General features: G+C 44.3%; 2 protein-coding genes across 2 annotated transcripts in view; both read right to left on the bottom strand.

The window, feature by feature from the left end:
* Positions 1 to 10,471, bottom strand: part of LOC115363396 (myosin-10-like) — an 81,520-nt gene extending 71,049 nt beyond the window's left edge. Inside the window, exons 1-3 of the mRNA XM_030057581.1 lie at positions 10,346 to 10,471; positions 8,694 to 9,071; positions 858 to 1,014 (exon numbers count right to left, since the gene is read on the bottom strand). Coding sequence (XP_029913441.1) covers positions 858 to 1,014; positions 8,694 to 9,038 — 502 coding nt within the window. The 5' untranslated portion in view covers positions 9,039 to 9,071; positions 10,346 to 10,471. The remainder of the gene's footprint in view (positions 1 to 857; positions 1,015 to 8,693; positions 9,072 to 10,345) is intronic.
* Positions 10,472 to 11,190: 719 nt separating this feature from the next.
* ddx47 (DEAD (Asp-Glu-Ala-Asp) box polypeptide 47) lies at positions 11,191 to 17,404 on the bottom strand. Its single transcript, XM_030059063.1, has 12 exons — positions 17,239 to 17,404; positions 16,914 to 17,007; positions 16,594 to 16,782; positions 16,430 to 16,501; positions 15,477 to 15,595; positions 15,236 to 15,307; positions 14,904 to 15,020; positions 14,546 to 14,692; positions 13,120 to 13,257; positions 12,927 to 12,997; positions 11,944 to 12,073; positions 11,191 to 11,558 (listed from the first exon to the last, which is right to left on the bottom strand). Exons 1-12 carry the CDS (start codon positions 17,368 to 17,370, stop codon positions 11,379 to 11,381), a joined length of 1,461 nt encoding a protein of 486 aa, XP_029914923.1. The 5' UTR covers positions 17,371 to 17,404; the 3' UTR covers positions 11,191 to 11,378.
* Between the last annotated feature and the right edge of the window lie 56 nt (positions 17,405 to 17,460).

Consider the following 17,460-nt stretch of genomic DNA (forward strand, 5'->3'; position numbering starts at 1 on the left):
AAAAAAAAAAAAAAAAAGTAAAAAAAAGAAAAGAAAAGAAAAGAAAAAACTAATTAGGGCAGTTCATGGTTAAGAGAAATAATGGGTTGTGGAGCCGTGGTGGTTACATGTTAGGCCTCATAAGTATTTTATGACAAGCAAGCACACCACTCACCAATAATACTGAGAACAATTTTAATATTTGTGGTCTGTAAAACAACAAACCACACAATAGAGGACTTCTATATCTCTGTTAAAGCTCTTCACCCACCACCGACAAAGGGGACAGTGTCTCTTTATATTGTGCAAATGTCAGTCAACCGCATGAAACCGCTGACACAGATGAAACGTCTGCCACGAAGGTTCATCACCTACCTAACCATCTCCATCACTGAGCATGCAGCTCCTCAGATAGAATAAATGATGTCACTTCCTCCTTGACCTGGTGACCTTTCACACACTTCACACGCTTCCCTCACACACTAATCTCATGGACTATGCAGCAAAACCCCATGCTGCCTACAAGTGAGCTAAGCTCCCTGCCAGGAGAGACCAGAGGACAAACACACACATAAAACAATGCTCCATAGCTGCCAGTTTAACTGCATTTAACGACACCAGAATCCACAGCGCAGCTTGCCAATCAAAAGCCAAAACAACCTACTACAAGTAATCAATGTCAGAAATGTCACTTTTGCAGTGACTGTTGATTGTATCTCACTGAAAATGCCAAGGGATTACACAGTTCAACAAGAAGTAGCATTTTGAAACACAAAACTCCACATGGGGGACAGTTATCATAAAGTGTCAAGGATAAAACAATAACAAGTATGAAGCTAAGAAGTATTTATGTAATGAAGACAATTTTTCCGTCTTACCTTGGAGCATGCAGCGGTATGCCGACTCAGAGATGGCGTAGATGTGTGGCGGCATCTCGTGCCTCTTCTTCCCTCTGTACATCTCAATGATGTTCTCTGAATAGATGGGCAGGTTCTTGTAGGGATTGATGACCACACAGAACAGGCCAGAGTATGTCTGAAGGGATGTAAAAAAAACAAAACAATCAAAAATAAAACACATATACACTGGGAAATGAATACAAGAATCTGACCAGATTGTGCATCTTATAATCAAAATCACCATATTTTTGAGAAACACACAAAAACATGAGCCTAGTAAATCTACATACAGCAGTGGAAACAGTGTTTGGCTACAAGCCCCTGGTCATTTTACAAATCATAATTTTATTCAAATTTATTCTCATCAGGCAAAATTTGAAGAGGACTGCTAGAGAAGGCTTTGAGAAAAGAGACATGTACCCCATCCCACAGTATTTTCGAATTCACACATATCAGTCCAATGAAGTAGTAATTTGACTAACAGTAATGTTGCAGAGAATGCCTTCTAAGTACTATGCAAAAAAAAGCAAATTTTTTTTTTAGTTCAAGGAGCCTATTGTGTGCATACTACGACAACATTATAATCCATCATTTTTAGGTTGCAGCTACACTGGCCTGCACTATGTCTGTGCAGCATGACCTGTCATTACCAACTATTTCGGACCTTACGTCATCACTGAGGGCACGCAACGCAGCGATAGAGACAGAGGAGAGGACTGAGCGAGAGATTTGAGGGAATGGAGACTAAAAGAAACACTGCACAGCCTCATCTGACGCAGCAAAGGCCCAGAGAGCCTACTAAAATCCTTCAAATCGAAAACAGCATTACACAAAGTGAATGTGAAAAAAAAAAGAGGGCCGATGTTATAAAGACTCATGTTGCAGCAAACAGCTTGCGCTGCAGACGTTTAGCCTACTTTCTGATTTGTGGTGTTGCATTTGGCTGTGTAATTAGCCTGAAGATCTCTCCCTAGAGTGTGTGTGTGGTATGAACTCTTCTCAGCTATGCTGTGGGTTGAATCTATTAGGCTGCAAGGCTGCCAGGAATGAGTGAGAGGCCCTGGTGGGGCGCTGGCTCTCTCCATTCTACTGATGCTATAGGGGTTTTACATTCCCCCTATGGACGACACAGAGAGCGGGCTGATCCCTGCTTACCACCACTATGACTTTCATCACTGGCATGTTACACTAATCCTGTGGGCTTACACACATACATACTGGGACAAACATGCACCTTTATGTGGCCCACTACCTGCCTACCAGCTGAGTGCACATATAAGCTACCATTTTATGCATATGAGCACACATTCACACACACTTCGTACATTCACTATGGAGCTTATACAGGGAAACAGTAAAGATGCAAAAATGAAAGAAAACAAAAATGGAATATAAATATATGTACATAAAGGTGATTTCCTATATATATGAAGTTTATTTGAATTTGGAAGATTTTTATGTGGTCATATATATATGTTGAACAAGTACGGTGGCACATGACCATGTAAGGACAATATTTTGTTTTCATATATTCACATATACATCCATTTAAGTTCGACATATGAGGGCTTCATATTGGATAAAACGGTCACAGACACGCCAACCACGAACAAATACACACCCATAAAGGTATGGGAAAAGATAAGGTCATGCACATACACACGCATGCTAGTGGTTGGATCCCTGGGTAACATGATATATGATACTATCAAGATGTTTTACCAATGGTAACTATGGTATCACGATACAGGCGATTCTGTGATATGCCATGTATTGTAAGGTAATCAGCCGTGATACACCACAACATCTGTGACCAAGGAATAGAAAATACCCCGGAAAAGACCAAATTAGTTTCCAATAAGCAGGAATCAGTCGTGCTTTTCAGTGTTAATATGCTCAGTGACTGCAACATGAGCAGTTCCAGTTCAAACACCTGAAGGCAGGGAACAAATACGCCTATATGAAACCCAAATGTGCTATCTGTGCAAATTAAGTTGAAAACTAAAATACTGATATGGCACAAGTGTATTGATAATGTCTCACAAGGGGAAGTATCACAACGCATTATTGATTTATTGCTCCACCCCTAATGCACGCACACACACACACACACACACACACACACACACACAGTGGATGTTGAGGAGCAATCAGGCCTCTCTGGCAGGAGGCCCAGGGGATCGGAGGCAGCCGGCTCCAAGGTCAGAGTGACAGACATGTTTGTTTGTTCTGTCCCCTCCTCCCGGTGTGAGGTATCGAGTTGTGTCAGAAATACCAAAGCTACAAACACTTGTATTGGTATCGTTTTCACAATTTTGGTAAGGACTTTAAATTAATTCTTGCAGCATCCTTACTTGGGACCAAAAAAGAGGCACAGCAAATAACAAAAGATGTGGCAATCCTTATCCTAAAATGACCTTTTGACATGAATCTGAGTCTTCTAGGTCCAGTGTCATTTACTGTAGATTAGGCTATCGCTTAACTTCTGAACACTCATCGTTCAGCTGTAATCATTCAGTTCGGCTTTGTTTAGCCCTAACTAGCGCTGAACAATATATTGTTCTCATATCGTTATCTAGATAGGAAAAAGCATCATATTAATCTCAAAAGGCAAAGATATGGATGATTGGTCTATTCTGATCAATAAAACACTTTGTGAAGTAACTGCATTTTCTTTATCCGTTTGGGATTATTATACTGTTTTCATGAAGAATGTGAATCTTCACTTGCTACAATTTAAAATAAGTGTGAAACCATAGTTATACCATGTATTATATCGCTATCAAAATATCTGGCATAAATCTTCACTATCATAACTAAAACTACACCCAATTAAGCATTCAGGGCAGCAAGTGGCACCACAATGTGGGTGACTCAGCAGCCACAGGTCAGTGGAGGGGCCCCGGGGAGCATACTGTAGCCATTATGTAACAGCTGAGCTATGAGCTATGGGCCCTCAGTCAGCACTAGGAGAGGCCGATGCTCTATGCTGCTGATACATAGAAAAGGGGAGGGACACAAGGTGCTGGGGGAGAAAAGACACGGAGGGGAAGGAGAGAAAGGTAGACAGAAATAAAGAGCGGGGCGGTAATCCAGCTGACAGGGCTCCCTGAGGTCCAATCCAATTGAGCAGCAGAGGCGTAACAAACACTCTGCTGTGCTCGCAGCCTTCCTGTAAAAGGCTCCCTACCTGAGGGGCGGAGAATACAGCAAGACAGAAACAGAGAGGAGCTGCTGTAACTCAAACTCCACTCTCCTTTTTGAAGCTAATAAAAAATTGATTCGCCGTTATCTGAAAAGTGGAGCTGCTATAAATAGGGAGGTGTGTTATGTTCTGTGACACGCAGCACGGGGGCAGATGGTGAGGCTGCACACAGATACCTGCGCTGATCCTGCAGGGCAGCTCTGCAGAACTGCACTGTACAGCCTCAGCCATATAAACGGGGGAGGTTGCAGTTTGCTGCATCATGCCTCAGCACATTTCAGGACACGACACAGAGAACGTTCTAAACATTTTCTTTTTTTAAATGTGCAGATCTGGGCCAGTATTTACATTGCATTACATTTGGCTACAACTGCACATCACTCTGGACAAAGAGGCAGACACAGAGCCTTCTGCCTTCTGCTTATTCTTTCAGCAGAATCAGTTTCATCGAGTCATCTTCATGTGGTCTTTTACAACCTCTAGATGCACAGATGCCGTCCTGTTGCTGCACTGCTGCAGTCTTGCTCTGTCCCCTGTGCCTCAGGAGGACTTATTGGGAGAATCCCACGCTGTTAAAGCAGTATCGATGCAGTGTGCAGGGACCTTGTCCACCACTGCAGCCCGTAGCTTAGAGCTAGCAGGCCATCGGCCCACTCAACCTCACCAGCCAAACCACCAGTCCTCGCCCAGTCCAGGAAAGAGAAGGTGATATTTCCACTGTGAAATCAGATCCAGGGGAGGGGAAGCCGTGGCCTAGTAACAGCTGAGCAACACACAGGCAACAGCAGACACAACAGCCGACTCCATCTGCCATCTCTGATCAGTCAGTCAGTGTACCCACATGAACAGGCCGTTCCCCACTGCAGGGAAGGGACAGGACGGTCGGGGCAGAGTCTGGGTGCCACTGATCTGTGCAGAGTCTAGGAGACCTTGACCATTCCTTTGACCGTGCCCCTTTCATAACAAAGCTAATGAAAGCCCTCAGACCGGGCCTTGAAATATGATCGATACATGAGAAGCAGCATATCGAATCACTAAGTCGGACGATGAAAAACATGGCAGCAAAACATTTTCTGCTTCTCTCCAGTTTTACTGGGTTGGCGATTCTTGCAAATTACACTGTATTAAAGAGCAGACCGGCCAAGGCCTTTAAAACATCAGAAGCATTTACTGCAGTCCAGTGAGGAAAAAGGAATATAAAACAAGCAGTATGCTAAATTCGGACTTTGGAAGAATGGAGAGTGCATGTCTGTGTTTGCCAAAATCATGGTGACAGTCAAAGCAAACAAAATGTAAAAAAAAAAAAGTGCAATCACAATACCATGGCAACACAGCACTTAAGAGGCTGAATGTCCACAGAAAGACAGGCCAAATGTGTTTTGTTTTTTTTTTTTAAGTCAAAATCTAAAAGAAAGCTACAGTATTTCAACCTCCTACACTGAATATAAATGTCTCATCTACAGAAGTGAAAGAATGTGGATGACTAAGCTCTTTTTCCTCTTGTTTTCACACCATCTAACCTGTTTTCCGGGAAGGGAGAAGTTCAACTGTTAGAGAACAGGAAATCTAGCATTTGGATAACATAAATATTCAAAATGCCCAAAGAGGCGAACATGAAATAAGTTCAGAGAGGGAGAAAAAAAAAAAAAGACAGAAAGAGAGGGGTGAAAAAGAGAGAGAAAGAGAGAAGTCATTATTGTCCAGGACCAGTGAGGAGGAGAGAGGAAGAGGGAGTGTGGGAAAGGGGGTGCAGTCGGTGAGGACAGGACGGACACTGAACAGCAGCAGGGCTGACGTGGGCGGCAAGAGACAGACAGACGGACAGGGGCTTTTTCGCCATGGAGGAATGCTGAGGCTTTCTGACAGCTGAGGCTTATCTAACGATACAAAGGCCCGCTTGTAGCCCCGCTAGTGTAGCGTAGCCTAGCGTGCAGCACCGCGGTTAGCCTGTGACACACTAACTCAGAGATAGCAAGCCGCTACAATGGATGAGCTGGCCCAACTGGCTGGCTGACTTCACATGGATGGAGCCATCAGGTGGGCAACGGGCCACAGACGGAGCCAGCACGGGACAAATGAGCTCAGAGTCCAGAGACCTGAAGGGGCATGGGCAAGGGTTGGTATTGAGGGGCACTCAGCTGTCCTGCCACACTGTGATTGCAATGGGAAGCACCTTAAATCACCTTAATACGTCTGCAAGTGGTTGACAGGGTTACTGATCAATACCACTGACTCAACAATTACTTCAATACGGCTTTGAAAACCCACCCTCTGGCCAGTGCCCTGTTTGGGAGCAAATATTCCCTGCCCACTGGAATTATGAGATACCCTCCACCCACACACACACACATTAACACACAGACACTTTCATTTTCAGCAGCTCAACAATGGAGGACAGTACAACAAGCGAGCAACCGGTGCCATAACATTTCAGCTTTGAAGTTTTAAAAGCCTCATTCCTAAAAAAAAAAAAATATGTAAATAAAAAAGCAAATGACAGCCCACTATTATTACAGTATTTTGCATCATGATATAGTTCCTCTGAGACTTTTCAGTTGGATCTCTGCTCTAATTAGACAGTTAACTCATCTCTCGTCTAAAAATGGGCTTTTACTGTTTGTGTCAATTACAGGCCACCGTCACCCAAGGGGGGAAGGAGAGGTGGGGGCGGCTGCTGTACCACAGACATTCGTAGAAGGCAGTACGCTCAGTGGATGTTCCTGCAATTTCCTCTCACTGAAAGATGCTAATAAAGGTCATAGATAACTCTGTGCCCCTGTAATGTTTGAGTATACTGACTGAAAGTATATTGAATAGACCTATTGCTGGATTAAAGTATTCATACCGAGTGAAACTGTTTTTAAACCTAACAGAAGGAAAATGCACTCTGACCACACTGTCTCATCCTCTAGTGGATATTTTCTGAGCGCCAGATTGTTATATTGAAATGTAGCAGCGGAGACTGGAAGCTCCCCAAGCCCAACTGAGCGTCATCCCGGGGGCCTTAACACGGCCGGGCTACATGTAACTGATCTCCAGGGGGCAGGTCAGATGCATGGGGAAGAGTTCAGACCATAGGGGGTCTCTCCCTTTTAGAGCCAACTGAGAGGGAGAATTCTCCTACTGGTGGAAAACCAACACAGACACATGTTTTCAATTTCTCTGACCTGAGGGGGAAATTAACAAGCTCCAAAGCCAGTTCTGAACCATGGAAAAACAGAAACCATCACACAGTGGTATGAGAAAGAAAAAGAACAAGAAGCTAAGAGGGCTTCGCGGGACTAAGATGGTGCTAAGACATTTACCTTGTCCATTCCTGGAATGTACGGGACATTTCTGAGATGTTTACCTCCATTTCAGCCTGGATAGGCTTAAGAGAAGATCACCTTGACTGAACTGACCTGTCAGCAAGAGGATCTTACTCTACTTACTCTACTGAGACACCCATGGCTCTCCTTTTTAACTCAATCATAAAGGCATATGTGAAGCATGTACACCTTTACAGTGATCCTTCACCATACTAAGCCAGATAAACTTCAGCTGATATTTCATCATGTCTTGTAAGGAGTATAAATCAAACTGTCACGACTCCCCCAGCAGCCCCTGCAAGAGTCTCTCAGGTGATAACCAACCCACATTCTATTCCTGGTAAGCATGTCACTAAATGGGTCAAGATCACAACTAGAACATCACTGAGTGGCCCATCTGTAGTGAAAAAGGGATTGTGGGCAGAGTGGATTATTACAGTGATATAGCCGACTATAACCCTAGACTATCATAAATTCAGATGTGTAACAAAAGCAAAAGATGGTTCCCACTGTAAGAGAGCCAAGAAATTAAGGGCTACACACAAGGTGACAAAGCCAGGCCTCGGTCCCCTAGATCCTGGGCCCCAGATGTGTTTGGTTTCACAGTGGGACTCCCACAGAAGAGTGGGAGGCCCACAGTTGGTCAAGCCATTTCTGGGATCAAACAAGGCCCACCAGTAGGCGAGCGGCGCAGGACAAGCAAACTGAAGCCAGCAGTGTTTATGGAAGAGGCCTGCGTCCAACTGAGGTGAGAGGGAAGACGTGGGGGAAGGTAACAATCTGTAACCCGGAGGCACCAGAGAGAGGGGATCGAGTGGAGGGCAAAGTCTGGCAGTGGTTAAAAGAGCCGTCAGTCATACTGTGTGTATGTGTATGTGAATATGTTTGTGTTCAGTGTGTGTTTGTGTGTGTTCACCATACACTCCAAAAGCTCTGAACCCTGTATCCCCCTTGACAAAGGTCTCAGATTTGATGAAAGAGCGGAAGAGATGAACAAGACAGAGAATGACAGACAGAAGGGAAGACAGGCTGAGAGTCAAACATGCACACAAACACAAGAAGACAGCCAGCGATTTGAAATTTCCTTCCTGTCCTGTCTGTGCAGTGGGGTAGAGTAAAAGGAGGGGTAAACAACCTGTACTTGTGATGCAACTAAAACCACTAGGGCCAAAATTCAACCTACAACTGTGGGAGTCTGGGGATCTTTGAGCTCCTAAAGTTAATCATTTCCCAATGTGGAAAGTATCACCATTAGAATAACATCCTAAAGTCCCTGAAGAGTCCAGGTGTTAAGGCACTCACATATATGAGTCCGGAGTAGTAGCGGTCCTTCAGGTTGTGCAGCACGGACGCCTCGTTCAGGCAGGTGAGCTCGGCCATGTCCTCCACTTTGCTGAACTTGGGCGGGTTCATCTTCTGGATGTCGTCCTTGTTCACCACCGCCTTCTTCCCGTTCTCCGCCAGCTCCACCAGGACCTCCTCGCCCCTCTCCTCCCGGATGCTGGCCGCCTCAAAGCCATGGCGCTCTGAGGGGATCCACACCAGCTTCTTGGCCGTCCAGTCGGCCTGCGAGGCCGGGTTGTAAACCACGGCCCGGTCCACAAACAGGTACCGCTCCGGGTCCTCCTGCCCACTCCGATGAGACATCTTACCTGGGGGTTACCAGAGCAACGTGGCCACCTGGAACACACAAGGGGACATGGATTGGATGCTTATATACTAAATATACAAAACACTCCCTCTCAGATGTTTAGCTGCAAAACCCACACCTCATTTCTATCAAAGTTTAAAAATCCCTCTGTGACTAGAATAGCTTTAATAAGGGAAATCAGGTAATGATGATGGCTTTCACCTGGATTCACCTCACCAGTGCTTCTCCCTAGTATGTGTGCATTCAGCATGTAAGTGCTAAATAACAGTACCTTCAGTCAGATCAATGTGTCCCAAAAAGGGCGATCAACCTATGACAAACCATGACAAACATTTGACATATATCTCCTAAATACATCTTGCATAACAAAATGAACATAAGACAAATTTCTAGTCACAGTTAGGTGGCACACAGTGACGTCAGCAGCCAGAGCAGGACTGGTCCTGAAAGGGGACACAGTTTACTTTGACCCAACTGTAAAAGCGGAAAAAGTATATACCCCAAATTAAACAGCTGGTAATATACAGGAGACTCTACTGCCAGTACAAACAACTTTTCTCCGGATGTGTCTCAGTCATCGTGCGCATACTGCGTTACAGCCCTCCTGCGGAACATCAGACGGGACGTAGCGACGCTGAGAATGGCACACGGTCCCCGGCAGCCCGCTGGCAACCTTGCACAGGAGAAAAAAAAAATATCCGCGTCCTCGTCCAGATCACGTCTATCACTTGCACTGCTCTATATAGAGGAGCCTATATTGAAAATAGCTGCGATGACAGAGCACTGGCAGGTACCCAAAGACGCTGGATGAGCGCAGTCCTCGAGAGAGGGAGAGAGAAAAAACTTGCTGCCCAAGTCGTGTTTACAAATAGCAAATATCCCCTGTGCGGGAACAAACCTGCGCAATTCACATTTTCTGACTCAGCTCGTCCTGAGAATGTGAGGTGAAGCCGTGGAAATCATCGTGATCATCATGAGAATAAACACAATTTGACTTTCAGAATGCATGAATGCGCCTTTCCCCCCCCTCGACAGCCCGCGTCTTCACACACACACCTTGCATCAGTTTGAAAGTACTTACTCTTGATTTTACCTCATTAATGTTTCTGTAAGGATTAAAACGGATGGTCAAGTGAATTTAGGTGGGACAACGACCCTCCGCTATCGCTGACTATAACCCATGTAAGTTTCCAAGTGACCTCCATCCTCCATCCTGGCAGTGGATTCATTCAAGCGGACTGCTGATTTCACCGCCACGCCGCTCATTCATTCCCGTCCTGCGACCCCCTCCTGGATAACTTACCTGCTGTTGTCAGCGAAGACACGATCAGCGACTGTTCACCTACGTAGTCCGATCTCCCCCTAATGTGAACCTCTGTGCAACTAGCTGCGACACACAATTGAAATGCAGGCATGTATTTGGGCTTTGGTATGCACCACAGACACTGCTGCCCCTACAGTGGGGCCCCTCCTAAACCGAGCAGACTTGACCGCTGCTGCTCCCGCCTACGGTGGCCTGTGCAGGCATAGAAACCGATCACGCAGATCGATGGATCACCTCGTGCGGCCGTCCGGGATGACTCAGCTGAGGAGCGGGGCTCGTGGTGTCTGAGCGCGGATGTCACCCAGAAGCACAGTGGACCCGTGGAAACACACACCTTCTCAAAAAGTCGCATTCAAGGGGCTGCGTGTGTAATCTACCTTAAAAATATCTATGCATCGCACACGCCCACTGGATGCAACCGAGAGACAATTGGGTTCCCACTTTGCGGTTTCTCTCTTCCCCCTCGACACCATTGGATGGAATAAATCAACCTCCTAGTTTGCAGCAAGGAATGATTTACTTGAATGAATGAATGTCGATATTACAACTGTTGGTGTATTACATAGCTCGTGCAAAATAATGTGCCATATCATTCTAAGATATAGAAGTTTTGTGTGACTTCATGTAATGCATCAAAGTTCAAATTAAAAATGCATGTAGAATTAGTGTCAGTGTCATCTGTTTATGTGATTAGTCCAACAGGACTGCTGCTGCTGCTGCAAGCTGAAACATCCCCCTCTTCTGTCCGAAAGCAACATGGCATTGATTTTTGTGCTCATGCAATCAGATGTCAAACAACCGCAAACAGCACAACCGCACACGTTTTGGTTTTACGGTGGTATTTTATTACAAATGGAAAATTCTCACAAGTGGGCTAAGAGGCAGTTAAATAGATATTTCCATCCGCCCGTCGGCGCTGGAAAACCCTACAGTCGTCCGAGTTGAGTTTTACATCAAAAAGAGGAGAGGCATTGTGTGTTGTGGTATGTACAGTCTGTGATGCTGGGGGACTTCAGCGGCCCCCCCTCCAAGCTGGTCCACCCTTCTTCTTCTTTCCACCTCCTCCGCCACCTCCTGGTCCTCCTGGTCCTCCTCTGACTTTCTTCCTGACTCCGCTGGCTTGTTCTGTGTCGTCCGCATCTCCGTCTCCTCCTTTGGGCCTTTTCCTCTTCTCGCCTTGCTCCTTCATTTCCTGAGGAAGACAGGACATTTTTTTTTTAAGTTGGGAAGAGGTCACTTGATGAGGCAGTGGATCAAGCTGTATTATTTCTTGTTAAAAATAAAAAAAAAAAAAAGTGGGAGTAACTACTGCTGCCAGATGAAAACTATGTATCTCAAGTAATGACTTCTGTTAGTGGAGAGGCCGATTCTGTCTGAATTTGGAAGGAACAACTTTCACTTTACATTAGAAATGATGTTTTTCTTTGGTTTTATTTATAGCACACATTTTGAATGAGCGCCATAATTTCTAGAATAAACGCTGGGTGTGGAAAAAGTTAAAAGATCTGTACAAACACCAGTAGTATGTGAGGGCTGCAGGCTAACACTCAAGAGTGTTGGGTCAAATTTTGACGTACCAGTCGGGCAAATCTCTGGGCCTCGCTGACCCGCTCCACCAGCATCATCACCTCCTCCTCCTGGGTGGGGAAGGCAGGAAGCTTCTTCCCAATCAGGGTTTCGATTCGCTGGAAAAGCTCCACATCGTACCTGGGATAAGGGCAAGTGTCACTTTATTCTAGAGCAGCAACAGCAAATATATCAATCAACTGAAAACTGATTATAATTTTGACTCTGTTTGATGATGTTATAAAATTAACACTTCGCATTTTTTTTGGACTGGTGGTCAGACAAATTTAAATGATTGCTTTTGACTATGGTACTTGAAATGGGCATTTGTAAATATCTTACAATTTATTTTACAAACAAAATCGTTAATTAGCAAAATAATCAGTTGGTTATGACAACAGTTGTTAGTTTCTGCCCTTAATGACTATGCATAAGCTGTTCTGGTTCAGAAAAAAAGGAAATTAAACAGAAAGGCTTTTCTGCATTCAACAAAACTAGTTAAAAGGAAAAGAAATCTGACAGTGATGGAGGAGTGGTGAAAACCGGATTCAGGTCGATATAATTGTGCACATAAGGCAAAATACTTTGGGATTTTTCGCTTAAAACGTATGCAGGCTTGTGATGTTGCCACAGCATTTACTGATTGTGTATGTTTTTCAATGTTTTGATGTTATGCATATTATGCATTCTAACTTTTAACCTGAAAGTGTGACAATACTGGGAGAGATTTTTGTCTCGTTGCTCACTGTTATTAAATGATTTTCCATCTTATGTTACATTCTATCATTGATTTTATCTTCATTCTGTGTCTGTTTACATGTGAAGCACTTGATGCATGTAACCTCGGTATTGTAAAACACTTTTAGCTGCATTTCTTGTATGAAAGGTGCTATACACATTAAGTTTGTCATTCTTATTATTGGAAGTAGGCATTAGCAGTATTGCTGTGAGGGAGAGTCTGTGCCACTGGTGAAAATGAATAGGCGTCTCTTACTGAGTGACAAAAGTGATGGATTTCCCAGATCGCCCTGCTCTGGCCGTTCGCCCCACTCGGTGGATGTAGTCCTGAGAGGACAGACGGGAAGAGTCATGTTTAAATCAAACAGTTATGCACCATTATGTGATATCACAGCACTAGATATACAGGAGATGTAGGCAAAGTCAGAGACTAAGCTGCCTGCCAGCACCTTGGAGTGGGTGGGGATGTCGTAGTTGATGACACAGTCGACATGCGGGATGTCCAGACCTCTGGAGGCCACGTCAGTCGCCAGCAGCACCGACCGAGACTTGGCCTTGAATTTGTTCAGAGCCCCTAGACGTTTATTCTGACCAACAGAGAGAGAGACGGGAACGGGCCACCGAGTGAATACAGCACAGCAGTACAGTGGACAGGAAAACAACAAAACACTACAACAAAAAAGATTTAGGGCAGTGATGGAAATGTTTTCCCCACGGCAGACAGACCTGGTTGGTTTTTATTGTTAATAATCGTGAGTGCCTGTGCACGAGGGGAGCAATATGATCAAACCAGCTGCCGTTCATAACCCTTGAGGAAAATGATTGTTACAAATAACATTAATAAATCATTACCACGCTGATATTAAGACATTAGTTAAAGTGACGTCACCGAGAAGCCTGGCAGCCTCTGAACTGTGTCTTACAGTGAGCCACCATGTTAGGTTTGGTAGGAAATCTGCTGGATTGTTTCATGGCACAAGCCAGTCTGAGAGCTGCTTGCTTTCAGAATGATGGAATCAGTTTAAGGCTTGTGGAAAAATCCCTTCCAATTTGCTTATCCTCTTCAGTACAGCCAAAAGAAAAAAATATATATTTCAGTGAGGAAGCAAAACTCATTTTTGCAACAGAGTTTATGGGAAATGTGGTCTGGCCCCTGCCTCGCCGCTGTGAGATAGAGGCTGCCGACTGACTTCACTGATACTGGATTTTTGAAAGTTAAACATTTCCGACATCAATATATGAGACGTTTAATAATAAACCTTATTGTTCAAGATGACGTCAGTGCATTGATGTCTAATAAACTTCACAGGGATTTTAATAATCATAAATAAAAATTTAAAACACACACACACACACACACAATTACATTAATACAAAATAAATATACATATATATTAATAAAGTTGAATTAAGAAAAAGGATCACATTAATTTCTGAATTACCCAATGCATTTTTTCTGCATTATGTTCATTAAAAAAAAAAAAAAAAGACGAAAAAATCATATGTGCACATATCAGACATGTACGCAAATACCAATATACCGATATATCAGGCCGATGTATTGATCAGGCTCTACTGACCATGGTCTCATTTACTTGCATACACACACACACACACACACACACACACACACACGCACACAAGAGGGAGCTGTGGAAAAGCTGTTTGTCATTAGAGAACACAGCAACGAATGGATCATGTATGAAAGACAACTCATGCAACAGTTTACCACTGACATATTAGTGTTTAACATATTCAGCATTAGCACTAATTATTACATTATTACTCAAGTCAACCTAATTACTGAAGTGTGTGAATGTGAGAGAAGGTGAGAACAGGAAGTGTGAGTGTGTTTGTGCGGCTCTGGAGCCTCACCTGACTCATCTGGCCGTGCAGCGGGATGGCCGTGATGCCAAGGTTCCTTAACAACAGCGCCACCCGCTGGGCGTTGTTGCACGTGCTGCAGAAAATGATGAAGGAGTTCCCTGCCAACTCGTTCAGGATGGACACCAGGTAGCAGTCCTGTCAAAACACACACGCACATACGCACACACACACACACACACACACACACACAGCTGTTACAAACTCAGTTCTGATATGCTGTTACTAAGACATTACGGTCTTACTGACTGACAGAGAATAAAAGACGTACATGGATGATGACATTCATAAGTGGCATCAAAGTTTATAACATCACATGAGAACATACAGTCGTATCCTTGAGTCCCACCTTGTACTTGGATGGTATGAAGATGTAGTATTGCTGCAGCTTGTCTACTGTAGAATATTTGGTGGAAACTGCACATTTCACAGGATCTCTCAGAGCAGCTCTCTGTAGTTTCTGGACCTGCAGAAACACAGACGAATGAGGGACAATCAGCACAAGTGAATAATATGCATATTAAACTGAGTGCCAGCACATTTTTAAGAATATAAACCCAGTAAACCTGCAGCTTGAGTAATTACTAACACAGAGTGACCATTACTGCATACGCCGGCTCACTGGCTACTTCAGCTAGGCCTGAAAAAATGAGTTATCATTATCACCGTGTGTTTGAGTACCTTTTTCGTCATAGTAGCGGAGAACAGGAAGGTTCGTCTATCTCTGGGAATCACCTTCAAGATTTTATCCACCTGGCAGAGAGGAGACACACATAAAGAGACGGGATATGGCTTTACAATATTGTTGTCATGCACCAGCACATTAAAAGACCAAAGTCATTTTGCATCTATACAAAGTTTGTTTAGTGTGTGTGTTTTATTTGACATGTGTAGCCGTTTATAGAAGTTTTAAACGACCCACCTCTGTCTCAAAGTCCATGTTGAGGATCCTGTCCGCCTCGTCCATGACCAGGAACTTCAGGGCTCGCAGGGAGAAACCCTTTGTGTTCTCCATGTGATCTATCAGCCGCCCAGGAGTGGCTGCCAACACATCTTAATTACTGATTTGCACCTTTATTAGCACCAGCAGTCACAGGATAAAAACACTTCACATTATGGACGGTGCAACACCAGAATTTTGGAAGCTGATCATGATCTTCAATAGGCGTACTTGATTAAATGTTATGTTATGTTATGTTTATTTATAATGCGCCCCCCCATCCAACTATTACATTGGCCCGGGGCACAGCATGGGAACAAAAAGAGACAATAAATGACCAGGACAATAAGAAGATTTACACATTCATCTCGCAACACATAGCATGCTAAATCAGAGATTATCATTGGAGTGAGGGGGCAGAATTGATGTCCAGACATCAAATAGACAAATAGACATCAAATCTATTTACAACAGTAAATACTAAATACTAATAACTTCACGTGTTTCAAACATCTTCAAATATGAAAACATATAGGCTACATTATAATACGAACAGAGTTACAAGGACAACATTGGCCTGTAGCCTTCAAGCAGAAAACAAAGCTCCTCAAAATACTAATTTTAGGTTAGAATATCAGAAAATACAAGCAATACAGTCCTGTAAGCATAACTGCAACTTTTAAATGTCTCACTATTTAAATATCAGGCAATGGCTAAATCAGAATAAGACATGTATCAGTGCTTTGATACTAAAGACAATAATAATTGGTATCGTTTTCAAAATTTTGTTGGTGATTTGGTACTTAAGTATTGATTCTTGTGACATCTCTATTGGGCACAACTTAGCAGGCTCCTGTGTGCACATCAACACAGACACACACTGTTTGAGAAATGTGTTGTGAAAATGTTGGTAATGCTTGCAGCCAGTGTCTTACCGATAACGATGTGTGGCTTTTTAGCCAGAACCAAGGACTGGGACATCATATCAATTCCTCCTACGATGACAGCTGCAACGCAAGCAGGAGAGGTCAGGGCTCTACCTTCAGCGAATCATTCACCGGTATTATTTCAGTGACACAATGCGTTAATGTACACATACCACACTTGACACCGATGCTGGAGCCCAGGGCCTCAAACTGCTCAGAGATCTGAAACGCCAGCTCTCTGGTGGGGGTGAGGACCAGCGTGTGAAGCCTCTGGGCCGAGGACAGCAGCGACTGGAGGATGGGCAGAGCAAAGGCACCCGTCTTCCCCGAGCCGGTCTCTGCCAGGCCGATGACATCCCTCCCTGAGGTTGGAGGAGGAGAAGGGGCAGACAGAGGGAAGGAGACAGCGGGTGAGGGGTGAAGACACTGATGGAAAGCACAGAGAGCCCTGGAGCAGCAGCATCACAGGGAAGGTGAGGGTGCAGCGTCCCACCTTGCAGGGCTACAGGTATGGCTTCTATCTGGATCTTGGTCGGGCTCTTCCATCCCAGCTGCTCACAAGCCTCGCAGAGAACCTCAGTGACACCCTGTCAGTGGTAAACACCATCAACATCACCACCAGCAGATGCAAAATACAAAGAATGTGCTGCTACCAGTTTCATGTAATGATGTAACGAAATGTACTATAAATGTTTTTAAATATGTATTTCAGTGCCCTCCCATCATGTTAACAGCTGATTTCCTTAGTTTGCCGCCGCAGCTAGCTTAACTCCACCTGTTTAATTAGTCTCCTCTTCACTCTGTGTGAAACGACTTACCAGATCCTTGAAGGTTTTCACTGTCTCATCATTCTCGCCGCAATTAGCGTCACTGTTATCATCAAAACTACTCGATCCTTCGACTGTTTCGTCTGTTTTCAGCTCCGCACTTCGCTCCGAGGGCTCCGCCATGCTTTTGCCCCAACGTGTTGTCAACGTCACAGTGCGCAGATGCGGAAGTGGATTGTTTAACTCGCAATGGCTGGTGGGACTTGTAGTTTT

The sequence above is a fragment of the Myripristis murdjan genome, chromosome 8 (genome assembly GCF_902150065.1).
Source record: "Myripristis murdjan chromosome 8, fMyrMur1.1, whole genome shotgun sequence".
Taxonomy (NCBI): Eukaryota; Metazoa; Chordata; class Actinopteri; order Holocentriformes; family Holocentridae; genus Myripristis; species Myripristis murdjan.